This window comes from Falco peregrinus, chromosome 4 (genome assembly GCF_023634155.1).
Source record: "Falco peregrinus isolate bFalPer1 chromosome 4, bFalPer1.pri, whole genome shotgun sequence".
NCBI lineage: Eukaryota > Metazoa > Chordata > Aves > Falconiformes > Falconidae > Falco > Falco peregrinus.
Window position 1 is genome coordinate 21,818,093 of NC_073724.1, and position 25,247 is coordinate 21,843,339.

General features: G+C 43.7%; 1 protein-coding gene across 2 annotated transcripts in view; it reads left to right on the plus strand.

Moving 5' to 3' along the window:
• HUNK (hormonally up-regulated Neu-associated kinase) overlaps positions 1-22,749 on the plus strand; it is a 59,048-nt gene extending 36,299 nt beyond the window's left edge. Inside the window, exons 5-10 of one of the 2 annotated variants that reach the window (XM_055802497.1) lie at positions 338-465; positions 5,927-6,062; positions 10,572-10,740; positions 11,740-11,823; positions 17,062-17,242; positions 19,602-22,749. In XM_055802497.1, coding sequence (XP_055658472.1) covers positions 338-465; positions 5,927-6,062; positions 10,572-10,740; positions 11,740-11,823; positions 17,062-17,242; positions 19,602-20,248 — 1,345 coding nt within the window. In that variant the 3' untranslated portion in view covers positions 20,249-22,749. The remainder of the gene's footprint in view (positions 1-337; positions 466-5,926; positions 6,063-10,571; positions 10,741-11,739; positions 11,824-17,061; positions 17,243-19,601) is intronic. The other variant, XM_055802498.1, reaches the window with a different exon arrangement.
• Positions 22,750-25,247: the final 2,498 nt, after the last annotated feature.

Here is a 25,247-nt window from a genome sequence, read left to right on the forward strand (position 1 = left end):
CAGTCATTCCACACCAAAGGCAGCACCAGGACAAGGCCTCCAAAAGCAGTGTTTTTGTGCAGCCTGAGAGACTTAATTGTGGTGTGGCATTTAGCCGAGGAGTTGCCCAAGACCTGGACTCACTTCTGTGGCTCCCAGCTTATGCCCTGCACATTGTGTGGCCCTCCATGAGCAAACCTCTGGGAATTCTTGCCCAAATTGTTGTGTGCAACAGAAGAGAGCGCTTTTTTTTAATCTTTTTTAAAAGCTGTCAGACACTTAAGATGAAGTACAGTCACTAAATCCTAAGCTTATGTTTTCCCTTGTTCTTGATCATTTTCTCTACATTTTCTTTTAGTGGGGTGAACATGTATGCAATGTTGACTGGAACATTACCTTTTACTGTGGAGCCATTCAGCTTGAGAGCTTTGTACCAGAAAATGGTGGACAAAGAAATGAACCCTTTTCCCACCCAGCTCTCTGCAGGTAATCCAGGGGGTGTGCTAGGACCTGTTCGGATCCAGTTGGTCAGAACTGTTGTGGGATTGTGAGTCATGCTGCTGACATGGCACACTAATAAATACTCCTTTTTTCATTTTAGCCTCCAACAGATCTGCGGGAGTTGCTGTAGTATAAATACTTTTGCTTTGACTTCTGTATGTAAGCTGGAGAAGTGCCAAGTTGTGCTGAATGTGAGAGAAGAACAAACCTGTGAAATTCTGTGAAATTGCTTTTGTAGAGTAGTTGGTCAGTTTTGCTCATTCAGATGATTTTACCATACAGGATGGATGCAAGGATGCATCACTTCGAAATAACAGATTCCTGGGCATTGTCATGACTAGGGCTGAGTGATAAGCTACCTTGAATGACCTCAGGTTTATTACAGAATAATGACATGCATGCAAAAAATTATTTGGGGACAGTGACCTGTGATAACCTTTGTGTGTTCACAAAATGCAAAATTGTTGATGTCTTAGTATTAGAAATATTAATTCCTACATCAGAGCGATGTCACTAGGCAACAGGATCATTTTTCAGCTTATAGCAAGACCGTTGTCAGCATTTGGAACAAACTCTGTTTTGTAGTTGGTTATTTTTGTATGCTAAATTTGTTGTTCATAGAGAGCTTCTGTTCTTCTTATCTGGCAGCCTGTTTACAAGGGACGTTCAATAAAATTAAAAGATGGCAAATAAAAAAAGGATAAGAGAGCATACATTTTTCACTCAGTACACTAAGGATAGCAACCATTGTTACAACTTGTAAGAAAAACCCCTTGAAAGTTGTGTCACAAGTTGAATTCTTCCAAGTACAGATTTACCTGCATATGGAAGAAGTAGGTAGTGAAGGGTTTTCTCACGCAGGTTATCCATGGGTCGAGTGGAGCATGTTGTTCCTTGTTCAGTCAGCATCTGTATGAAGTACACTTTTCCTGCCAGCAGTTCATATTGCTGGCATGTTGTAAAGTGGTAGGTTTACAAGTGAGCTGGGATGCTGCAAGTCTTGTTGCTATTTGGCGCAATTAGAGTGTTTGGTATTTCCATTCTGGAGACTTTCCATTAGGATTCAGTTGCACAAAATGACTATTTTAATGTTCTAGCACATGCTCTAAAGCCCCACTGAGTAAATTAAAAGAAAGATTATAGTGACTGCTTCATGCTGTACTGATTTAGATGCCAAATCCTGCATTGATTGCAAAGTTGCTCTTGAATTTGGGGACTTGCATGTGATAGTAAATATTTTCCAAGTTTGGCAAAAAATTTACCAAACTTACCTCCCGGAATGAGGCTGTTAGCAATAAAAAGCAGTGATATGGTGGCCGTGTAGTGTCTTTGAACCAATGAACTGTTTCCCTGATCATTGTTTTCTTTCAGTCTTCTTTAAGTGGGAGATTTCACCGACTTCATTGGGACAACCCAGTTGTTAAGGGCTGAATCACCCACAAAAGGCCTGTAGAAAACCAGACCTTGGGTAGCAAAAAAAGATAACATTACTTTTGACAGGTTTCATTCATCCTATCATTTCATAATGGAGATCAAATTTTCTCACAACTGTGTCTCTGTAGCATTTCTAGCTCACTGATGCTATGGTCTCCAGTGAAAACAGTATTTTCTTTATCCTGTGAGAACTATAGCAGCTTGAAGTTTCAGAGATGGTCGCAAATTAATGGAATAGATTTGAACGTGTTAACCTTTATGGATTGTGAAGAAAGGTACGCATCAGTTCTTGATCTAAGTCATTGGCATTGTGTGTTCACTGAGATGGCAAACTGTGATTTAAGGTGACATTTGTTCTTGCAAGGGTTAGGCTTTGGGTCAGTTGGTAAAAACTCTGCTCCTCTGCTCTGCGAATTGTTGTGTTTGTTAACCTCTTAGGTTTATAGATCTTTTTCTTTAATCGGGTTTTCTTTTCCTGTGCATTCACATACAGACTAGAGCTTTTTTTGCAGGAGTCTGTTTTGCTTGTTCAGGACATTGTCTTTCAATATTTAATTTCACAGTTACTGAGCACGCAGTACCATCATAAAAGTAGCCGGTCTTATCACTAAGCAAGAGTATATTTTATTTGTGTTAGTTAAAATGTTGGGTGACTGTGAGCACCCAAAGCAAATGTGTAGCAACAGAGAAATTTTGGAGTCAGTGTTTGATTTTCCCATTTAGGAAAGTTTTTCATTAAGCTTCTTAAACAACACAGCTGTCTGATTATTGACTTTAGGTAAGCAGTGTTCAGTTGCTCAGGAAGCTGGTATTCACCTTGCACACGTTCCTTTTTCCCCTCAATTTATGGCTTCTGTATGCTCATGGTCTTCCTTCTGGAACAGAGAAATGAAGTGGAGACAAGAAGCGCCATCGTCTATCCATGCCTGTAGTCTGGAGGAAGGATTTTATTAGGTGCAGCTCGCTCATGGCTTGTGAAATGACCTCATTGCATTTTCTCCAGCTGGTTTTCTAAGCAATACCAGTATACCTAATTATAACCAGGCACACCCTCACAGTGTGAACAAGATGCTACATTGGTTTGATTTGTGGCAATGAACATGAAGACGGCAGAAGTCTTGCAATCCCCACCTGACATGCACTCTGCTTCTGCTCACTGCTGAGCTCCATGCACTCAAGGAAGTTAACAGAGAAATGTCATTTTTCATGGTGCTGGTCTCTCATTTGTCAAAAGACCAAAGTTTACCTCCAAATTACACCATGGGAACAGAATTCCACTGAGTGCTGGTCAGCGGCTAATCAGATTAGTGCTGTCCTTGAGCTCGTCGTAAATGAGGCCTCAGGTAACGAGGCCCTGACGGGGTTTGCAGTGCCCTGTGCTGCCAGCCTACTTGGTGCAGCAGGAAAAATGGCTTCAGGCACAGTGGATCCAAAAATCGATTGGGCAGCTTCGTGTTTGCTCCCTGGCGGACTAGTTTTGCTGTCCCACAGCCGTGTGGCTAACTGGGAAAGGTTTCTGTTCTCCTCCTGCCATCTGACAGTTCAGATCAGCCAAGGTGCTGTTACTCATCTCTTCCATGTCGCCTGGGTCTGTCTGGCCAGGGAGCTCCCAGGGGGGATCTTCTCTCCAGAATTCATTTCTCCCGGTCTGGATCTGTGGATCTTTGTGGCGCTTCACAAGCTTCATTTAGTTAGTCTGCCTTTTGCCAAGGAGGGAAAAAAAAGTAACATTTTTAAGGAGACTTGAGCTGATTTGGACGGCTGAGGGTGGTGGTGATGGAGGGGCAGGGTGTTGGTTTGGGGAGGGGTTATTTATTTTGCTCTGAACCTGTGGGATACATACGGTTTGTAGCACAAGAGATGGATGAAGTGCTGGAGAGAGGAGATCGGGTTCGTGGTTGGCCGTAACAGGGGGTTCGGTGCCCAGGACACATGGAGGGCAGCCGCGCATCAGCTTCCAGCAGGCTTACGAACTTGGATGTAGGGTTTTCCTGCTGCTTCTGCAGTATTGCTGTTGTAGGAAAATAACAAAAATGCTGGAAAAGATTTAAGTAAAGTATCTCACAGAAATCAACGATTTGTGAAGAGAGTTTATTAAAAAGCCAGCTAATGCCAAGCTGAACTGGTAAATATGTAATCGTAACACTCTCTTATCCACATACAAGCTTCTTGATGGTAGGCCTGTGTCAAAACAGAGAGCTTCTTGGGGCCCTCTCCAGCTGATACTTGATTTTTGCAGGATGTTGAATGCTGAGGTTACCCAAGCTGTCAGGAGTTGGCACCTATTGAGTCTAACCCTGACTTATTTGAGTAGAACCCCTCCCTTCCTCATGCCTTGCCCTGCCCTGGCGTGTCAGCCCAGCCGTCCTGTCCCATACTGGTGGGGAGATCAGGGTGCTCGGGAGGACAGCCAGGCAGACACAGAGGAGGGCAGCAGGCTCATAGAGGAGAACCGGTGAAAGGCCGTGGCACTGTGCCAGTGTTCGCATTTATGCCCTTTTCAGATGAGGACATAGTGGCCTCACCAGCAGGTGTATTATTCTCCTAAAATTGCATGTGGGAACGGGGATGCCTGAGGGTTTCACTGGATTGCTGGTGAAGATGTGTCGCAGCTGCTCTGCTTCAGAGGTGGTGCTGAGTGAGCGTGCTGTGGCGGTGAGACCAAACGCCTATAAAGCCCAATGGGAAGACTGCCTCATAATTTCAGTTTTCTAGTATTTAGGGGTTAGTACATGCAGTTTAATCTGCTTTGTAACACAAACCTTTAAGGGGTTTTGTTTGCCTGTACTGAGCTGAAGTAGCTGTATTGGCAAGGCTGTACTGCAGCTTACCCAGAAGACACATCCCAGAAGACACCATGTCATGCCACAGTGGTCCTGTGCTGCCACAGCCCAGGGCACCTGTGCTAGTAAGGAGACAAGCAGACGCAACACGCTCAGGAGAGCGAGCGTAGGAGGGGAACTGCAGCTCTGCTGTGCAGGAAGGTGGAAAAAAGCCCCCAGGGTCCTGTCCATCTGATCTGGAGAAAACTGTGCCACAGCCATCATTTCTGACGCTTGCTTGCCATTGACTTAATCTGGGACTCATTTGGTATCATCTCACTTGACTTTTATCTCCTCTACAAAATCATTCTGATCTTGGTTTTCCCAGAATTAGGTTTCTTTGTTTTCCGTGCAGGGAATTGTAGAGGACATAGTTAACTCTTCACTGTCATGTAGCTGATAAACTGAAGCTAACCTCAATAACTTAAAGAGTAAGACCAGACCTAGGTAAAACAGAGTTTATTTTCAGCTCACATAGACACTTTTTGTGAGTCTTTAAGCAAATCACTTGATTTCATTGCTCCTAACCATATAAGAAACACATGACTTGAAAATATCAGAAAAGTACTTTTGGGGTTTTTTGCAAGAAAATCCCAAGGGATGGTTGAATGTCACTGAAAGTTGAAGGTTCAGTATCTGAAAACAGAACAAAGCTCATTAATTTTACTGTACTCTTTTAATTTGTCTAAAACCTGCTGCAACTGATTGTAGGTTGGATGGAAGCCAGGAGAGAATTTGTCCTTATAATGTCAAAGGGAGGCCAATTTTCCATGTCTTCCCTCCCAGCTTTGCATCCCTACCCTCCTCTCCACTCCTACCCAGTCCATATTCTACTTTAAAACACAGCTTGAGTGATTTGCCTCTGATCTGACTCCAGCCTCTTGTCTTCATACAAAAGTTAAGTTTTGGCTAATCTGCTCAGAAACTTCAAACAAGCTCTGAAACAAAAGGCACTTTTTGTGCTCTCCTTTATGACTATAAATCATTGTGACTATAAATCATTGTTTATTTTACTTCCTAATCCCTTATCAGTTTTTCCTCAAGGACATTAGAGGATACTGTAAGGAAAGCATTCCTTTTTAGTATACGCTTGGTCAGGCTACACACCTGTAGTAACTCAACTACTGTGTGAAGTCATAAAGCAGATGACATATCTATTGGTTGGGGTTTTTTTCTTGATTTCTTCACAGCGGCCGTAAACTTTCTACGATCTCTACTAGAGCCAGATCCTGCAAAGAGACCAAACATCCAGCAGGCACTTGCAAATCGATGGCTTAATGAGAATTACCCTGGAAGAGCACCACCTAATGTCACATATCCAAACAGGTACTGTGCTAAAGAGTGGAGAAAGCCTGCCAGGGTGTATATACATTATATGTTTTAAAATGTGAATAACTCTGGTGTTTCGGTTCCATTTATGTGACAGCATCCCAGTGCATTTTCTGCGATTGCTTTTGTGACTCTATCCTAAAAGCTGTTAGGATTGGCTGTGGCATATGTGTTGCTTGGAATGGTCAAAAATACCTTAAATTAGAAGCTGGCATATTGTGCATTATTTGCAGGGTAGTCTGGGGTGGAGATGATATGATTATTTGGCTCCAGACTTTGGAATGAGTATGTGTGGCAGGTAGTTCTGATCTTCTTGTTTACCAGTAAAAGCAGTGGTGAGAAAGGTCAGAGTTAAATGATCTTGCTTTGTGGTTGTTGATCTTGAATACCTGTGCAGTGCTGAATGCATGACTAAATGCAGAGAACAAACCTCATGGCCAGTCAAACATCCATGTAGGAAAAAAAGAAGCAGAACGAACGATACTTGTGGTCCACTTTGGTTAGAAATAATCTTTCTTGACTTTAATCATCTGCAGTATAGAATCAACACATGAGCCAGCCAGCCTGGGCTCTCATTACAGTCAATGGAGAGAAATAAGAGCACTTTTTACATAATGATACATCTGACTTTTTGATTCTGTGATAGGATGATTTTGTGCCCAGGAGATCCAAGTTCCTCTCCAGTGACTCTAAGTGGAGCCTCAGGCAACTCACTTAGAAATATATGTCTATATTTGATCAGATAAAACCTCCATCCTGTATCAAAGCCCTCCAGCTGTGTCTCATACACATTCTAGTACCTGCAGGGGAATTGCTGTAGGAGTTACTGTCTTGCAGGCCAAGATCCTAAGTAACACAGAGGCAAAGACAGAAATTTAAAGCCCAATTTTGGTGCTTAAAATCTGATAGTAGGCCAGAATTTCTGCTCCAGCTTGCTAAGAGCAGAGTCCCTAAGTGAAGATCCTGACTTCCTCCCTACAGTTTACTTAGTTGCCAGATACCAGATGTAGTGAATGCCTAGGGGCATGACAACTTAATTTTTTCTGAACATCTGAATGACTCTCCTCCACCCAAAAATGATTTGGTGTTCACCAACCACTCCATCTCTTTGTGTTGGTGCCCTGAAGGACTCAGTCCCATAGGCATGCTCAAGCCATGCACGCAGCCAGCCTTCAGCATTCAGCCCAGGTCAGAGCTTTGGTGGTAAGAGTGCCTCCCACCCATTTTCCCCTCTTCTCTACCACTAGCCGTGTGAACAGGGTATGTTTCAGAGCCATGGGTCATACCATGTCATACCCCCTGTGGGGCTGAGAGGCACCTCTGCTGAAGCAGGTGATGAGCACTGCCACTTCTTGATCATGATGGGACCTGGGCACAAGGAACCAGTTTGAGCCTTGAATCTCGGGACAGTGTTTAGGAATGTTTGGAGACCTTTGCCTTTGATGTTGGTGTTGGCTGGCTTATGGGTCACAGCCTGCACAGTCGGGCCTCCTACCTGAGTCACCTCCCTTTTCCCTCTGCACTGGCAGGGAACAGAAGTGCCCTAATTTAGCAGCAAGCGTTTCCTTTCTGGAGGGGGCGTCTTAACTTTCTGGTAACTGCCTTGTGGCGAATCGCTGTTGCTATGCCCTTCTTTGACCTGTGGAGAATAACAGGTCTCATGCTCTCAAAATGTGGTTGGATAGATGTTGAGCAGCTTGGATGCCTGCAGGCATCACTAGAGCCATCCGCTGAAATGGGGAGGGAAATGTGAGGCCAGCTGCCTGCAATCCCCAACAGAATATAAAGATGGCCCCTACAAACAGTTGTTTCACAAGGAATGAGAACAGGCGGACCCATTATCTTGACATTACTGTGCCAAATTTAAGGGCAGTTGGGTTAATTTGTGTAGTGTGCTGTCCAACAAAAGGAAATCTGTGTTTCTATGGTGCATTGGACTGTACTGAAGTATGGTACGTATGAACTTTGTATGGTAAAGAAAGGGAAAACAAGTGTAAACTGAATGAGTCGTTAAGCTAATGAAATCACTGTCATAATGAGTCCAATCAATCTACTAAATGTGGCATCTGTTAAGTGAATGTAAGTGTAACTGAGAGCTGTATGGGTAATTTAATTCTCTTGCTGTGTGTGTCTTATCTGCAGAAAAGAGGAAAAGAGACAGAAATAGGGCTTGAATGTGCTTTCACAATTCTTTTGCATTTTTAGGTACAGCTTCATGCCTCTTTTTTATTTCCTAGCTTGCAGTTATCAGGCTTTAGTCAGGTTGTGGTGGAAGTGTCCCTTCTAGAGTTTGCTCATCGGTGCAGTTAGGTAGGTGACTCACAGAAGAGGCCGGCCTCCATTAGAATAGCTGTGGAACACTCTTTATTTATGGAGTCCCCATTAATCATTCCCACCTGAAGGCAAGTGAATCAAATGTCAGAAGAGAGGAAAATGCTGTGCCAAACTATAGAGAGGGCATATGTTTGCTCATGCGTATGTGTGTATGTGGTGATGATAATAATCCTTTACTATTATAAGCACTTTTTAAGGGAACATCAATGTGGAGTGCTGTGCTTTGCTATTGAAAAAACTCAGTTTCATTCATTCGTTCGTTTGTTCGTTCCTTCCTTCCTTCCTTCATGCCTGCCTTCCTGCCTTCCTCCCTTCCTCCTTCCCTCCCTCCCTCCCTCCCTCCCTTCCTTTCTCATTGCACTCCTTTTGTTATCATGTGGTCTGAAAATAAAAGTACATGTTCCTTCTGTCTGAACCCAGATTTTATGTGAAGCTGCAAAGGATAAAAGCCATACAGATTCATTCTTTCACTTCATTTTTTGGATACTGTTTCTTTAGTTTAATTAGTTGATTCCGCAAGCTTGACCTACCTAGACTTTGTCATACTGGAGCCTTATAGGAAAATACTCTGTAAAGTTTGACATATTTAAAGACATGGCCTGAATGGCCTGACTCCTTTTGAGCTTGCCTCAGAAAGTACCACCAGGATCAGCTTCAACAGAGTTTCTCCAAGTTTTTGTTAGTGTGCAGATGCAGGTAAGATGGGTCAAAATAGTTCTGAAAAATCCACTACTGTATTTGTAAAGAATCACTTCCTCTCTTAATCAACACAAGGAAGAAGCTGTGTTATGTTCTTGCAGTGCTCTTCCACCACCCGTTATTCCCAAGACAGGAACATGGTAGGAAAAAGGAGAGATGAAGATAAGGTGGAAGAATGGCAGAAACTGCATTTTCAGGAGAATATTCTCCCAGGCTTTTTATAAGCTTGCTTTTATTAAAGAAATTCCCTGAACGCAAGCAAAAAATTCCTATTTTGCTGAGCACTTCAAGTAGAAATTGCTTGAATTTCTTTTGCTGTCCAGATGCTTTAACGTGCAATGGCCAAGATAAGTTTTGCTTTTGAACTTAAAAATCCCCAACCCCAAGCATTCCTTAGCTGCAGAATGAATGTTAATAAGGATGCCAAATAAAGGAAAAGAGTTATTTGAGATTTTCCAGACTGTGTTTTACATCTTGTCTAAATCCTCTGTGTCAGACCCAGACTGCTCTCTGGGCATCACAGGTGCACAGGACAGGGGGGCAGCAGGGCAGAGGTGGGAAAGGTGGAGAATGGTCCTTTTGAAGGGGGAGGCAGGTTGTAAAAAACCCCACAACCTAAGCTCCCCTAAGTTACCATAGCCAGATATTAGGCTTGATATTAAGAGCAAGGAATACCCTTCAGAAACCAAATGAAACCCAGTATTTCTTTGGAGGTGGATGGGAGTTGACAGGTACATCTGGGAAGCTGGTCAGCACTTTTAGAGGTCTAAATAGGAGCAGAGTTCTTAGGCAATTTTGGCTTTAGCTTAGACTGAGAAGATGCTTTGCCGTTTCCACAAGGCTGCTGTACTCCATTTCTTGCCTTAGCTGAGTCTATTACAGACTTTGTAAAGGAGCTCATACATAAACATGTCTTGTGCTTGTGCTTTTAACTGACAAGAGTATAGCAGCAGCTTTACCATTTTAAGAGCCGCTGTAATAACCCTCCCTGTACGTCCCCTTTCTCCAGCATGAAATTCCCTAGCTGCTTAGTGCATGAATATTGTGCAGCAGGTAAGGGGTGAAGCTGAATGCAGGGGTGTTTAATTACAAGGAAAGGGTCATTTCAGAAAGCCAAATGTCGCTACCTGAGTTGGGTTTTACCTTCAAAACCAGCCGGTCGATCTTGACAGTCTTCACTGGTCAGATGTAGCCTAACAAACGTAGTGAGTATCACAGTTTCATTTAGCATCGCGGTAGGACATGGTGGAAACAGTGCTGTTCGTTCAGCTATCACAGCTTCCTGCGGTGCCTGTGGTTCTGGAATAATCTACCCTTTTGATGCCTGCTTATGGGAGGAGAGAGCTAATCACTCCCATGTTACTGAGCCTTTCAGTCCTTTTCTTTACGCTCTGCCACATCCTCCGTGGTTGGCAAGGCTGTGTTGCTGGGAGGATGGTATGAATGGCATGCTCTGCCTCTCTCTCTGTGCAGGATTCACCTTGAGGACCTCAGCCAAAGCGTGCTGCTCCATATGACCGAGAAGCTTGGCTACAAGAACAGCGATGTCATCAACACTGTGCTCTCAAACAGGGCAAGTCATACACTTGCCATCTACTTTCTACTTAATAAAAAGCTGGAGCGCTATTTGGCAAGCCTTAGGGTAGGTACTGCTTGATGCCGATTCTTTGGACGAGTGGGCGAGGAGGGTAAAAAAAGGACTAAAAGTTTCCCTGCTTGCTGGCATTTGATCTCAAGCTTTACTTGAGGTTTTTTGTTTCCTAATTTTGTAGCAGTAACCATGAAGGGGACATACTCCTTGCAAACTAGTAACATTATTTGAGATAAGAATTCCCCAGGTTGTGAAGCTGGTAGGCTTTATGTCTCACAAGTCCCTGTTTCCATAGGACATCCCCTCTGGCTAGGCAGTTACCCTATGGAAAGCAAACTGTTACCATGCAGAACCTTACTTGCCACTTGTGGTGTACTGTGTCTGTATGTTGAGATAGTTCTGCCGCTTGAAATATCAGTAACACAATATAATTTGATTCAGGAAATAAAGAGGAAGCTTAAGAGCTATTAAGATTTCATGTAGCTTTTAAGTGAAAACTTAGCTGGAAGTTTCTATTTTACATGAGAAATATCATGAATATAAAGCCTCCTAACCTCCTGCCGACCTTCCTGGCTCCTGAGTATGGCTTGGGGGTCAGAAATACTGCTGACGGGTTTGCACAGCAGCTTTCTCTAGGGTAGGAGAATGATGCTGCATGTCATCCTTCCTTGTATGGCCTGAGGTGCTGAGCCCTCAGGCCACGTTTTGCATGGTACTTGCTGGAGTGCTGAGATGGGCACACCCACAGGAAGGTGGGTCGCATGGATTTTTTCTTCTTCATGTGTTTGATTCTTAGAGAAAATATCACCAATGGCCTTCTGATCTGAAAACAGCTTCTTTGTTTTTTTTTCTTTTCTCAGTTCTTTTAGCAAGCTTGTTTTAATGATGATGCCATCAATGATATTTAAAATATAATGGACCAAATTCACCATCTCTGTATGTTGATGCACCTCCACTGAATGCCAAGAGTGGATACAGTCCATTAAGTAGGACATTGGTGGTCTCTAATTATCTTGCATACTTCACTTTTCTGTGCTTGTCTCTCTACAGAAGTCTGAAGGCCAGGACAATATTTGCCACAAGAACCAACTATACCAGATAGAAAAATACAAGATGAATAAAGAATCCTATGAGGTAAAGCTCCTTAAAACTCATTGAGGTACTTTGAAAACCGACAGAATTTGAGGATCCTTGGCAACTGTGATTAAGGCGATGGGTTTCTGGACCTGTGGAGAAAAAAAGGACCTGTGGTCTTACCTGTGCAGGACAAACAATTCCCTCAATTTCTTTCCAAAGGAACAAATAGCAGTCCCCTAGGGTGGAAGTGTCAAGGTGACTTTCAGCTTTTATGAATAAAATGAATGTTTTAAATGCTCTGTTTAGCAAAATAATGCAAAGTTCTTCAGGGGGTTTTGTAGTTTCATTCTAGTATGTAAGTTGCTGGTGTTGTAAGAAGATCGTAACTGAGTCTCAAGACCTTGGTGGTATAGGGCAGAGAGCTGAGTGACAGCCAGGGTGACCATCCTTGGTCACCTGGTGGTGTTCCTGGTGTCCTGGGCCAACCCTGGCTTGACTGCCAGAAATGATGAAACTATATTATCTCAAAACTCTGCCCAGGTTAGTATTTTTTGCTTCTTAGCAGAAGTGATGCGGAACTAGCCCACTGCATCATATGGGACTTCCCTTGACCAGGAAGAGATTTACCCAGGTTACCTTCTGCTCTGTTGGTCTTCAGTCTTTTTGCCTGCAAAGAGAGAAGGTAGTTTGTGTTAAAGGAATATGCATCAGATACAGGAGTCTTCTCATGGCTCGATTTTTCTTCCCTGGCTGATTCTTTGCCAAGCACTAAAATTACAAGAGTAATATGAGCTGTGCAAGTCTTACCTACCAACACAAAAAGCAATATTCTTGAAGAGTCTACCTATTTCAAAAGCCACTCCAGTGCTGGATTGATGATCTAATTGCAGGGGCAGATTTGTATCATGGCTGGATTTGTTTATTTTAAAGACTGCTTGCAAAGCAAGTTGAACTGCAAGCCAGATGGAAATACCAGGGCACAGTACTTATCATTCTTTCCTTACATAAATCAAAACCCAACATACTTAAAATGTATCAGCTGTGGGTAGACTCAATGAATATAATATTTCAAAATGCTCTTTGACAGCTCACTTCAAGCTGTTGCAGGGCAGCCTTCCCTTGGAAACACAGACAGGTGCCTGCAGGTGAATGTTGCAGATGTCTCATGGTGCACCCTGATAGTCTCTGGGCCAGCTTCCTCCAGCTGCCTCTCCAGTCACTTCTCCAGTGTCACTTCTCTGTGCAGTGATGGAGAGCCACGGATGGCTCTGCCCACCATCCAGGCATTAGCTTTCAGCTTCTGTGTACCTACCCTGTGCAGGCGAATCTGCAGCAAGGACTGCCTGTGCCCCTGCATGTGGCCAAGAGAGAAATGCATGGTCTGGTTTGGTGGTGATCCTGACATCTCCACGACCCCTGAGGGGAACCAATGTTTGACTTCCCTAAGGATAACTGAAAACACTGTGTGACACCAGTTTGCTTTGTAGACATGCTTAGGGATAAAGGCTCCCTCCAAAGCCTCCTTACTAACTCGGAGTTAGTGCCAGTGTAGCTATTTAGAGGATGAGGGGGTGTCATTTCTTTCTTGAAATAGTTACCTTGATAGAATCACAGTGCAGACACGGTGATAATAATAGGGTGTATTTTCTTTCTGCATGGGCATAGCTGAGTATAAAACGTGTTTTATATTGCTTTATCTGTATTTACACAAGCGGATTGTGTTACCATTACTGTACCAGGACAGCTGAAGCAGCACACGTGGGTGAATACAGACCCTAGGATGCTACTGCTGTTTGTAACTATGGTAGGCAACTCTCCTAAAATGCCTTCATGTGAATGGGAACACAGCCCTGGTAGTGTCTAGCTCATGCCACCGGGATCAGTGGGTGCCACCAGGACTCAGGGGTAGGGATTTTGGAAGTTCAGGCAGGTTCATGAGCTGGAGTTAAAGTCCGTTTATCATCCCCCATTTCCAGAGGGGAACTGGGAATCACTGGTCCCTAGGCAGATACTGCACAGAGAGTGTAGCTGTGCGTTGCCATGGGAATAGCAGGGAGAAAGAGCTGGTCAGCTTCAGCTTCAGCAGCCAGCTGAATTTCTTCCACCTCACTCCAGCGATGTGAAATAAGGATTTTGCCTCAGGCAGCGGCACATGGGCAGTGGTCAGGCCAGCCCCTCTTCTCCATTAAGTTTTCTAACCTGGGATGGTGGGATCAGTGTGCCAAGGCTGAGGGTGCTGGGAGCTGCTGTCTGTGCTAAGTAACCAAGCTGGTTTGTAGGCTGATTTCATTCTAGTGCTCGGGTTGGATGGGCAGTGCAGGGAGGAGGGACAGAGGCAGCAGCCTGTCTCGCACTCTCTCTTTCCATCTCTCTTATTGTTGGAGAGGCCTCAGGTGATGAGTGGCTGTCCCTCCAGCGAATCCAGGGGACCAGTGCTGGGGATACCTGCCTACTGCAGAGTAGCTAGTGGGCTCAGACTCAAGGAAATTGCAATTTTAAAGAACTTGTCATTGTCCTATCTCCATTTCAGGCATGGCCAAGGCATATACCCTTCATCTTCCTTGCAAATCTGTTGCTGGGACTGAAAGTAGGTTTTAGGGTCAAGGTCAGGACAGGAAATAGCAGAGGATGATGTAATGCCAAGTATATATGAAAGTATAACATACCGGTACAGCTCTGCATTGTGTGACAGCATACCATTATGTGGCTGCACACGGTACAGTGAAGAGCGAACTTTTGTAACTCCCCTGAAGAAAATCTTCCTTTCCTTTTAAAATGTAATCGTGGCACATTGGGAGTTTAGGATTTTGGTAGTTTCCCCTCTCACAACCATCATCTAAGAGAAACAATGTTAGTAATTTTTAAAATACATATAAGGCTATTTGCAACATTCATCCATGGTAAACTGATTAATTGCTAACACCGGATATGTTAATTTTCTTTTCATGGGTGCTTTAATTGCATAGTATGACTGTGTTACTGCGTCTTAGAAAACAGCAGTGTGAAGGCAAAGTCAGGAGCACTTGGCAGGTGAGGAGCTGTGGCTTGGCTCTTGCACCATTAGGCTAAAAATTTTGCAGCATTGAAACGTCCTGCATTCTGACAGATGCTGCAGCAACTGACATGCAAATTCTTTCCTCACCTATCCAAAATAGCAGAAAGCCACTAACGATCTGATTGGCTCCTTTAGGCTCTATATAGTCACCACTTGGTCTCATCCTCACAAGTACCTTTAAAAAAGATACTCAGTAGGGCCCAGTCTCTGCTGAACTTGGCAGCAGAGTTTCAGAGCCTGGAGAGAAAAAATAGTGTGGTGGGCTCAAAATTAACTGTACAGCTCCCACTTGACTGTTGTCACAGGGTGTTATTCACACAGCAATATTATCATTATTATTATTATCATTGTTGTTGTTATTAGTTCATCATCATCAGTAGTGACTGTGCTTGCCAAGACAGTGCCTGGGACCGATCAGATGCTGTTTGTTCCAAGCACAGCATGGGCAGAGAGGAATAAATGCTCAGTGCTGGATGTGTTTACAGCCCCTAAAGGCAAGGAGAAAGACATCAGGTGGATGAAGAGGTATCATGCAAGCAAAGTGGTGATGGCTCCGTAATGTGATGATTTGTTTCTGTGGAAGGGTTAGCCAGCTTTACCTAGCTAAAGGGAAAGAAATTGGAAGAAAAAAGGAACAGGTGTAGAGAAGGCTGGGGGAAAAAAATGCATGCACAAAGGGGGACTGAGGTGAAGGCAGTGAGAAGCTCACAGAAGGCCTCTGGTTCTTGCTCGTCCAAGCCACCTAACCACTTCTGTAATAAAACTAAATACTCTAGTTCATGATTCACTGAGGTTTTCCTTCTGACTCCGTAATGTCTGAAAATTCAAAGGTTAATAAGCCCAGTGGTGCCCAGACACCATCTATGCAGGGAGCTGGACTCTGTCGGAGCTGGGAACGATTGTAACAAGTGCAGTCCAGTTATTTTCCTCTTAGGTGTCCTAACATATTTCCAGAGCTGTTTAGCAGCCCAAGAGAACCCAAGTAGTCTTCTGTGTCTTTCTTTCCCTCTCTCATACGTAGGCACTTTACTTTGCATCTGAAAGTTCTCATAGACTTCATGTCAAGGAATTTTCAAAAAGAAATCATCAAGAGTGTGCATTGGCAATGCATAATTATCAGACAAAATACAGGCATATAAATGGGAGTAGGAACTTTCCTGCATCTTTAAAAAAACCTTGTAGTTACAGTGACTTTTTAATAAGACACAGCAAACCATGTTGCTTAAATGAGAATTACAACCATAGAAACAGCCTCAAAGCAACTAAAACAAGAGCCCCACTTCTTTGAGACTGGCATCTCAAACCAGACCACACAGCGTTGTTCCACAAAGATAGGAGGAGATCCTTCAAGACTTTGAGGAGTAGCAAAACAGAGCCAGAAATACGATGCCTGATTTTTTTACATGAAATAAGACTTTTGGCTCCCCCTGAAATCAGTGGCAGGTAGAGAGTGTTACATAGCTTGCAGAATCTAGTGATTCATGTTGAAAGAAGATACAGTGAATTTTCACTGTAAAACAGTGCTTTGAAAATTGGATTCCTCTTCAGCGTCCCACTCCCAGGTTCTGTTTTACCTCTGTCATCACTGGAGATCAAACCTATCTTTTAGGATGTATAAACTTGTAATGCCACCTTCAGCTGCCTTCCCCATCATGAAAAGGAGTTAGGGTTCAGTGAAGGGTTGGGTCAGTCATTTTCTTCCCCTCCAGTTCTTGCGCAGTTGCAGAGATGCTGTAAAAGCAAGGGCTGCATTCCTTTGGATCTTGTTTGGCCAGAAGATAAATTACTCAAAGAGTTTAAATTTCTTGAAAGCTTTGCAGCTTACCTTTTCAAATGTCAGAGGAAGTACAATAAAGAGAAATCAAAGACCTTTTCCAGTGCTTAAATAGGGAGGCAAATTTCAGGTATGGCAGAGCACAAACCTGTATCTGCTTGCTCCAATGAGGTGTCCTAGGACAAATGGCCTCTGAAGAGAAAGCTTTCCTTTTCCTTTAATTTTCCAAAACCAGCTTTCACACTGCATGAATGTCAGAGCAGATGGGAGCCATGAAATCATGTCAAACAGATCAGAGGAAAATGGGACATGGAAGAATTAGTTATTTTGAGTAGCCAGGAATAAGGTCCTCGTAAATGTATAGTTTTTAATTCAGCTTTGGTAAACGATGTGCTTATAAGTCTGGGGGTGATTTAAACTTCCCTTAAGTAAACCAGATTGTTCTTGTTTGTTTTACAACTTAAAGGACAAAAAACTCAAAGAACAAGAAAAGAAAGGGGAGATTCTTCACCGTCAGCTCCCAAAGAAAACTGAGAAAAGTCCAGTTTCATATAGACAGCCTTCTTCCTGTCTTATCTCACAGATACAGAACACCAAGGCTTTGCTGAAGGACCGGAAAGTCACCAAGGCTGGAGGTCCGGAGAAAGGTCAGTGAGAGAAATACCAGTGGTGTGTCCCTGTGCGCATGTGCATGCATGGGTATGCGCAGTATTAATGAGAGCATCTTGTGTGTCATGTGTTTGTTAGTAAATAGTCGTGGGCTTGCATTTGCTGTCTGCTCTGGAGGTGGTATGTGAAAGAGGACTGGATTATGTAGTCAAACATTGAACAAAACGTCCTGAGGAAACCATGACGATCTTCAGCAGTCATGAATCCTCACTTTTACTTCTCTTTTTATTCAGCAGAATTCCCACAGTGTTTTAAAAAAAGCTTTCTTTCCCTATTTATACATACTTATACAAAATCATCTGCAGTTCACACTGGTGCTTTGAAAGCATCAACACCCACCCCAGATCACTGACAAACCAAAAGCTGGTAGACAAGCTTCTTCCTACCAGCAAATTCGTGTTCCTAAGAGGGGACTAAGGGGCAGCATGGAGAAAAATCCCAGACCCTGAGGAGAGTGCTGGTAACAGTGGCATCCCTTGGAGAAGCAGTGACAGCAGTTGGTGGTGGAGGAAGGGGAAAAACACAGCCGAGAGGAAATGCAGGTGGGACTGCCAACCCCAGCACATTTCAGACAGCACAAGGAGGGGGAAAAGCAGTAACAGGGAAAGGAAAAGACGAGACAGCCAGAGGAGAGCAGAGCATTAATCACACAGGGTAGAAGGCAGCCTGGGAGGGATGGGTGAGAGCTGCTTGCAAGAGGAGGCAGAGGAAAGGAGTGGAGGAAAAGGGGAGTCAGCGGGGAAAATGGGGTGTTGGTAGTGCACAGCTGGATGGGAGACGCTGAGGAGCAGGAAGGTGATGTAGCCAGCTCTTAAATGAAGGAACTAAATGAGGGGAGGTCACTACAGAGCAGCAGGGGGAAATACAGCAATGTAAAATGCTTACTGTGGTGTCAGGGGGTTATTCAGTGTGGTGGCTTATGGTGGCTTCATGCTCTTTCTCATAACTTGATAATTTATCATTTGATGCTTTCTACTGGAAAAAAATGGCAAAATGGTGTTCATCTAGTAGTCTGCGCACCTCTGCTGCAAGGTAACAGTAGTCCAGTGAGCTGGTCAGAAACGGGACATACTTTTTAAGAAAAATGTAAAAAGCATTTTTTAATATTTGTATTGTTCAGATTTGTTGTTCCTTTTGGGAAGAAGGTACAGGGGCAAGTAAACCTTGTTTGGTTTTTTTGCTCCCTCTTTAGATTTCTCCCTGCTTTTTTGAACTGAAACCTGAAAATAATTCAGATCTCAGCTAAAACATTTCTCTGCTTATGGAAACCATGTTTTGACACTTCTTAAATGAAGTGGTCAAATAATTTTGACCAGTTTTAGAGAGAAACTAATCAGATTAAACCTGTTCTGCTTTTCCCAGGCAAGTCTCAATGAGTGATTTCATCCCATACATCCATTCAGGTCTCAAACCCTGCCGAGACCATCCCTTTCAAAAGAAATAAATGTGAGATTTGTTGCTGTGACCGGAGAGCTGGCAGACCTGAATTATTTTACATCCCTTTTAGATTGTTTGAGACTGCAGGAACTCGTGGACTGTGATTAACTGCCAGTCCGCTATTCTTTCAATTAGGGGGAACCTAGCAAAGCAGGCTCCTTGGACAGCTTTCCGTAAAGGTAGCAAAATGTGTTTTCTTGGCATAGGCATGTGCTTGGCATAGGCATGTGCCAGTATCCTGTAGAAACCAAGCAGATCTTCCCCACGAGCTGTTTTGTTTTCCTGGGCCAAATCCTGCAAAGATTGTTCCAGTCCTTGCTGGAGGAAGGTTCTCACTGAAGTCGATGCAGCAAATCTGTTCCAACTATAACAGCCTGAATCTGGCCGGTGCAGCTACTCTGTATTTACACCAAGAACAGATCTTGTTCCAAAATGCAAGGAAAGACATTAGGGATTAACTTATTGTTGTCCCCTGTGTCTTCTAGGTATGTCAGTGAATACAGTATGCAGATGCAATAAAGACCATGCAAAGTTGTGCTAAGAAAGGGGAAATGTGAGATTTCTCAGACGTGGCCTTAGAGGGTATGATAAATACAAACAGCTGAAGACATCTGTGGGTTTTCCTTTTCAAGGCCTTGTCTTACTCAGTTTAAGCACTCTTCCTCCTTTGAGGAAAGTGGCAGATAAATTACCCATGAAACAATGTAAGTATCAAATGAGAGAAAGTCAGGGAATTACGTTCTGAGTATATCCCTCAGACCATTTGTTTGACCTAGTGCATTTGTCATGCTGTTCTAAAATTTGTTAAAGGTGATGTTGGACGCTGTTAGCCTAAGGCAGAGCAGGCAGTGCTATTAAACGCAATCTGCTCTTCTGGTTCCTTTTCTGATTGCTTTGCAGACTCCAGTGGTGGGGTAAGCCCTTTCCACGAACCCCTGGCAAACAAGACGGGCTGTGTCACTTCCAGCTCCCTGGAGTACCTCGAAGTCCAGCAGCCGCCCCCCAGAACCCCTCGGCTCCTCAAGAGGCAGGAGTCTCCACAGCAGGAGCCAGCCAGGATTGGGGGCCGGGCAAAGGACTCTCCTCTCATCCTGAATATTGTGCACTCCTTCGAGTCAGTTGACAGAGAGGACCAAATAGACCAGGTTTCTCCCTCTCATCAGTACAGGATTTTAGGCTCGCCCATGAATTTCCCTTACAAAAGTTCAAGTGAAAGGACACTGTCCCCACTTTTTCAACCAGGAAGTACATCCCCCATCCACCCCACCCAAGTTTCTTTCACGTATGAAGAAAAAGCGTATCCAGCAAAGGAAGAAGCAGTGTCCCCTACTCAGCTGGTTTCCAACAACCCCTTGGGCAGCCCTAACTGTGTTAAAAGCAGAGGCAGATTCCCCATGATGGGGATCGGACAGATGCTGCGGAAGAGGAACCAGACGATGCAGTCAGCGAGTGACAAGCCTCTGGAAGCGAGGATGCCTCAGCTGCAGCAGATGAGCCCCACGCAGATTTCCTTCAATGCAGCAGATGCTGTCAGCGGCCAGTGTTAGTCTGACAACCTGGGATTTGTGCTGCTGTTCTCTGGGACCTAACCTTTTCTACTTTTAACAAGAAGGGAAAGCCACAGTCATGTTACTGTCACTACGCAACACACCACAGTGGTCCAGCGTAGAAAATCAGAGGTCTGCTTGTAAGGAAGGCATTGTCCTACATATTAAAGTTGAAAGAAAAGGGCTCTGCTTGTGCTGTTAAGAAGTATTAGCATCTGACTGTACAGTAAAACATGTCTTGGAAGAGCTATGTGAATATGTATTTTCACTGCTCTCATCTAGTATCGCAGTAAGGTTGGTTGGAAGACCAGTGAGCGTCAACAGTTTGATTCATCAAGGCAATCTCTATGGTGCCATGAATGCCGGTCCCATCCAGGACCTGTGGTAAGACTGTCCCTGCTCCATCTGTCTGTGCCACACAGTACGTGGTACTGCTACAGGCATTGTTTATGTGGCTAGACAAGTGGAAAAACTCAAGGTACTATGTCCAAAGTCAGCCGGCTAAAAAGCACTGCCAAGAAAATGAAATTGGTAGAAGCTTGAATAAAGATATGATTGATCTAAACATTCAGAAAAAGTGGGAGTACTAGAAGTCAAAGCAGATTTTACTGTTAATTACATAAAGTAGCTAATAATGGAATCATTTTTTTCCTAAATGATGATATAATGATCTCACTCAGAAGAAACACGATTATTTAAAATCAAGTTTCATCATGTGGAAATTCACTGCACTAGAGGCCTGTTCCTTTCAAGTGGATGCTTCAAACAGAAATCCAGATCGCAAGACGCTGTGTTTAAACAATCCAGTCACCTCCAGTTTTTGCATCCGTACTAGTTCCATGGCACAACTACATGAAGGACTGTGTTAGCTCGTTACAGCAAGGCAGCATTAGACACACCTGAAGGCTTTTCTGAGAGACTGCAGTGAGCTAAAAAGACTAATAAAGAACACATGAACCTGTACCAATGCTGTTTTATACTGCAAGATTGGTAACGCAGTGGTTACCAAAAATTTGGTATTGTTATGAGCGGTGAAGATTTAACTTTCTTAACAGGCACCATGTTCTGCATAACAGTCTTGTTTTTCTAAGTAAATAATACATCTGAGAGGTTGGCAGCATTTTTTTGGTTCTGGTTTTGTCTTCAGATCATTTTCTATAAATTAGAAGGTTTAGCCAAAGACTACTCTTTTCTTTTGTCTGTACCATGCTTGCTTATGTGTTTATGTGTACAGGATGTCTCATCAAAGCTTGTTCCAATCTAGTTCCCAAGCGGGCAGCCCTGACGCGTGTATGCCCCACTGATGCCCACCCACTTAATGTCATTTCAAAACCCAGGCAGCAGAAGCATTGTCTTCTTCTTGGAGTTGTTGGAAGATGGGGATTTTGTCTCAAGACCATCAGTAGGAATCCAAGCCCTATTTTCATCAATGTTTTTGCACACAGTTTTGTGGTCCCATTGGTCTGGTGTCTGTGCAAATGCTGAGTTACCCCTGCTTGAGAAGCTTTCCTTCCAGTTTCATGAGAAGGATACACAGGGACTGGGGGAGGAGGGCCAGCAGAGGCAGGGGGGAAGGTCCCCAGCAGAGCCCATATCTGAGTGAATGTTCCCGATTCTCAGCATAGCACAGGCCTTACACCAAAATTGACAAGAGGAAAAACTGGACATTAATCCAGATACTGACATAATAGATAACTGGGCTGTTCAGTATTTTGAGTGCTTGCTGACAAAACCAGCAAAGCATGAATGCCTAGAGCGGCCTTCACATCCCTGCAGATGGGACCCTCACCTTGGCACTGAAGCCACCCATCAGTTAGGTACAAGGGAGTCCATATGCATCTTGTACTCTTCGGTGTAGTGAGGACACCCACTCTGGGGTAGTTAAGCTACTTGTAAAATAATATACAGGAAAATCCCAATATGATAAGAAAGACTGCCCTGAAATAATTTCACTCATTTTCAGACTGAAAAAATATCATCTTCTGTCTGTGCAGAGCACCTGTGCATCCCAGGGATCTATTTTAGCTCTTCCTTTCCTTTAAAAACATCAAAGCATTTTCTTTTTCTTCACGCTAAGAACCTGTTTGTGCTGAAAGCTAGCGAGTGGGGACCACTGAAATCCTCCTGTCTTTTGCATGCGTCGGACTTCCCTACCTGAACAGATGGCAGATACTGACTTGAATTACAAACTCAGGTTTATTTGGAACCCAATAAAAGGTTGGGGGAGGCAGGAAAGAGACATGTATTTTTTGTGAAAACCCAGTAAATATGTGTAAGAATCAGAATGAAAACAGAAATGTTAAATCTTTTATTATATTTATAGAGAATATATGAGTACTACACTGCTAAAACATAACCATGTATCCAGCTTAGACAGTAGCTATGTACAGTCAAACTGCAGTGACCATAGAAGGGACTTACTGAAATAACAGTAGTGGAAATTCCAGGGGAAAGAATTGTATTTGTTATCGTTATTAAATATATGTACTTTTTGAACAAGATTGCTATGGACTGCTGACTTTGTTTGCCAGGACACTATGTAGCAAGGATAATCTAAGCACAAAAACAACCAGCAAAATGGTGAGGTACAAGAGGATTACCAGCACCTTTACTTTCACCCGTCAAAGACTATCCCTTTAAATCTGCTTGCTGACTTGCCTATAAACCCTGAGTGAACTGAAAGGCACAAGGTGGGATTTCCCTTGCTTAATCTTAGCCCTCTGCAAGTTGCACATCTAGTCTCTCGTCATTATCCAAGCTCTGTTTGTCACCGTGGAAGCTGATAGGTATCTGCAGTTCTTCCCACCTTAAAAGAGAGGTCCAAAATGATGAGAATTAATTGCTCCTCAGCAACACATACATGTATCCAGATACAAGGGAGGGAATAGGGTCAACTGGTTCAATTGAGAACCAGCTTTTAAACACCCATAAGGAGTCACCCTGATATAAACAAAAACATTTGCTGATCAGCTTTCTGCACCTCTGGAGCAAATATCTTCAAGTTGTAGGGACTAGTCCAACCTTTGCTAAACTTGGAGTATTTCTGTTGTTGTTGATCCCAATATTCTTGTAAGTACAGTTTCTTGCCCCTCCTACCTTTGCACAAATCTGTTTTCTGCACAAATTTACAAATCAGAACAACTGATCTAAAGACCTCCCCAGAGTCAGCTGAGGTCTTTTTCTGGTGATTGCAATAGGCTTGGCACCGAGCCCGTGATGAAGCTGTTCGGTAGATCTGAAAATTCACCTTACACTTCAGGTTGTGCACTGGGGAAAAGGGCACTGCTGAGCTTTGGATGCAAGGTGGAGGCACCATAGCTTTATGGGGCCTTTCTGAGGTGCTGTTTATGTGCAGAACCCAATGGAGCCAGTGGAGCAGTTACAAAGTACTTAAAAGAGGATTTTGCAAACCGACTGATCAGTGGACAGCAATTCAGGATCTGTAGTGATGGAAGTGATTTTGTTCTGGCTTTTCTGCCTGGAAAAAATAGGCGTCGATTTTATTCAGCAAGACAAAGAACCCAAATCAGCATCTGTTGCTAAAGGTGTTGATCTTTGTACTTTTCCTGTAAATGGGCTGATAAATATTAACATTCCTGAGGTTAACAAATTCTAAAACTAACAGGTACTCTTGTACTTTTGCACTTGACATCATCACTCGATCTTTGCAACAAAATCCCTTAGTGAATAGCTGCAAAAAGGCTGGGTCAGGTTTGCAGGAGACTTTTAAGTCTCCAGTGCATCAGTAAGACGGTTTGTCAGCAACTCCCCGGAGACAGCCCAGGACAAACCTGCCCAGGCCAGCAATGTGGCTGTGGGTTACTGTATGTGGGAGAGGGGTAGGGAGGGGGGAAGAATGACTCAGTGGTCAGTACAGCTTTGTTGTACACCTGCTGGGCAGGCTGTGTGTCAATGGCAGAGCGTGAGGCTGGTGGGTAAACTGGTGGTGTGGTGCTGGGTCTAGGGCTGCTGCTTGTGGTAAAGGGAGTTTTAGGGTGGCACAGGTACACCCCTTCCACTGGTGTGAGGAAAACCTCCAACGCAAGAGGAAGCTGCCCTTTCATTTGCTTATTTGTAATTAAGCTTCGCTGTTCCAAGCACCCCAAGCTCATAAGGGCCTTGCTAATCAAGAAGTAAGCAGAAATTTCTGGGATGCTATTGCTGTGTGCAGTAGGTTGGATTTTGCCTGCCTCTCCCCTGCTTTTTTAATACTCAGTGGTCACAAATGGTCAATTTTCTCTTTTTTTTTCCCCGCCTCCACGTAGCTTCCCTGGCACATAGCAAAACTGCTGGGTGCACCACTGGCGCCTGTTTTTCCTATTAAAAAGTTATTGCAGCTCTGTGGACTGAGAGCTACAAATCACTCACGTGCATTAATATAACTGTGTGGCAAATTCATGAATAGGTGTGACTCCTACGGTCTTTCAGAAAGCTCCCTGTGTCCTGTATTATGTGAGTAGTCTGCATCAGAGGCAGTCTCAAGTGGGAATAGTATGGGGGAATACTGGGAGAGGGTTCAACTTCATGTCATCGCTTCTCATTGAGACAAACGTGCCTCTTCAGAAGTGAGCAAGTGTCTTATTTGCAGTAGGTTTTCCATCAAGGGAGCTGCTTGAGCATTGATTCCGAAGCTGTGTACATTGGCATGTGTTTCCTGGAGCGTGTTTGCATTGCCTGTAATTGTCTCTCACAAAGATGGCTTGCAGATGTATGTAGGGGGAGGAAAGGAGAAATAATTTTGAGTCTTTTCAGTGTTTAATATCAAAAGAAGGCTGACATACAATGCTTTCTGTTACTGAGGTACAGGCAGTTAGCTGTTAGAAACAAACGGAGTCAGGTCCTACAGCAGGATTTCAAGTTTACCTGAGCACCTCTGCTATCTGCCTGCTGATGCCAGGGCACTGAAAAGCCTGAGAAAGAAAAAAATAAGAGCTTTATTGATTACGGGTGAAGTGCTAAACTTGTTTTAAAATTTTGCTTAACATATACAAACTGGACT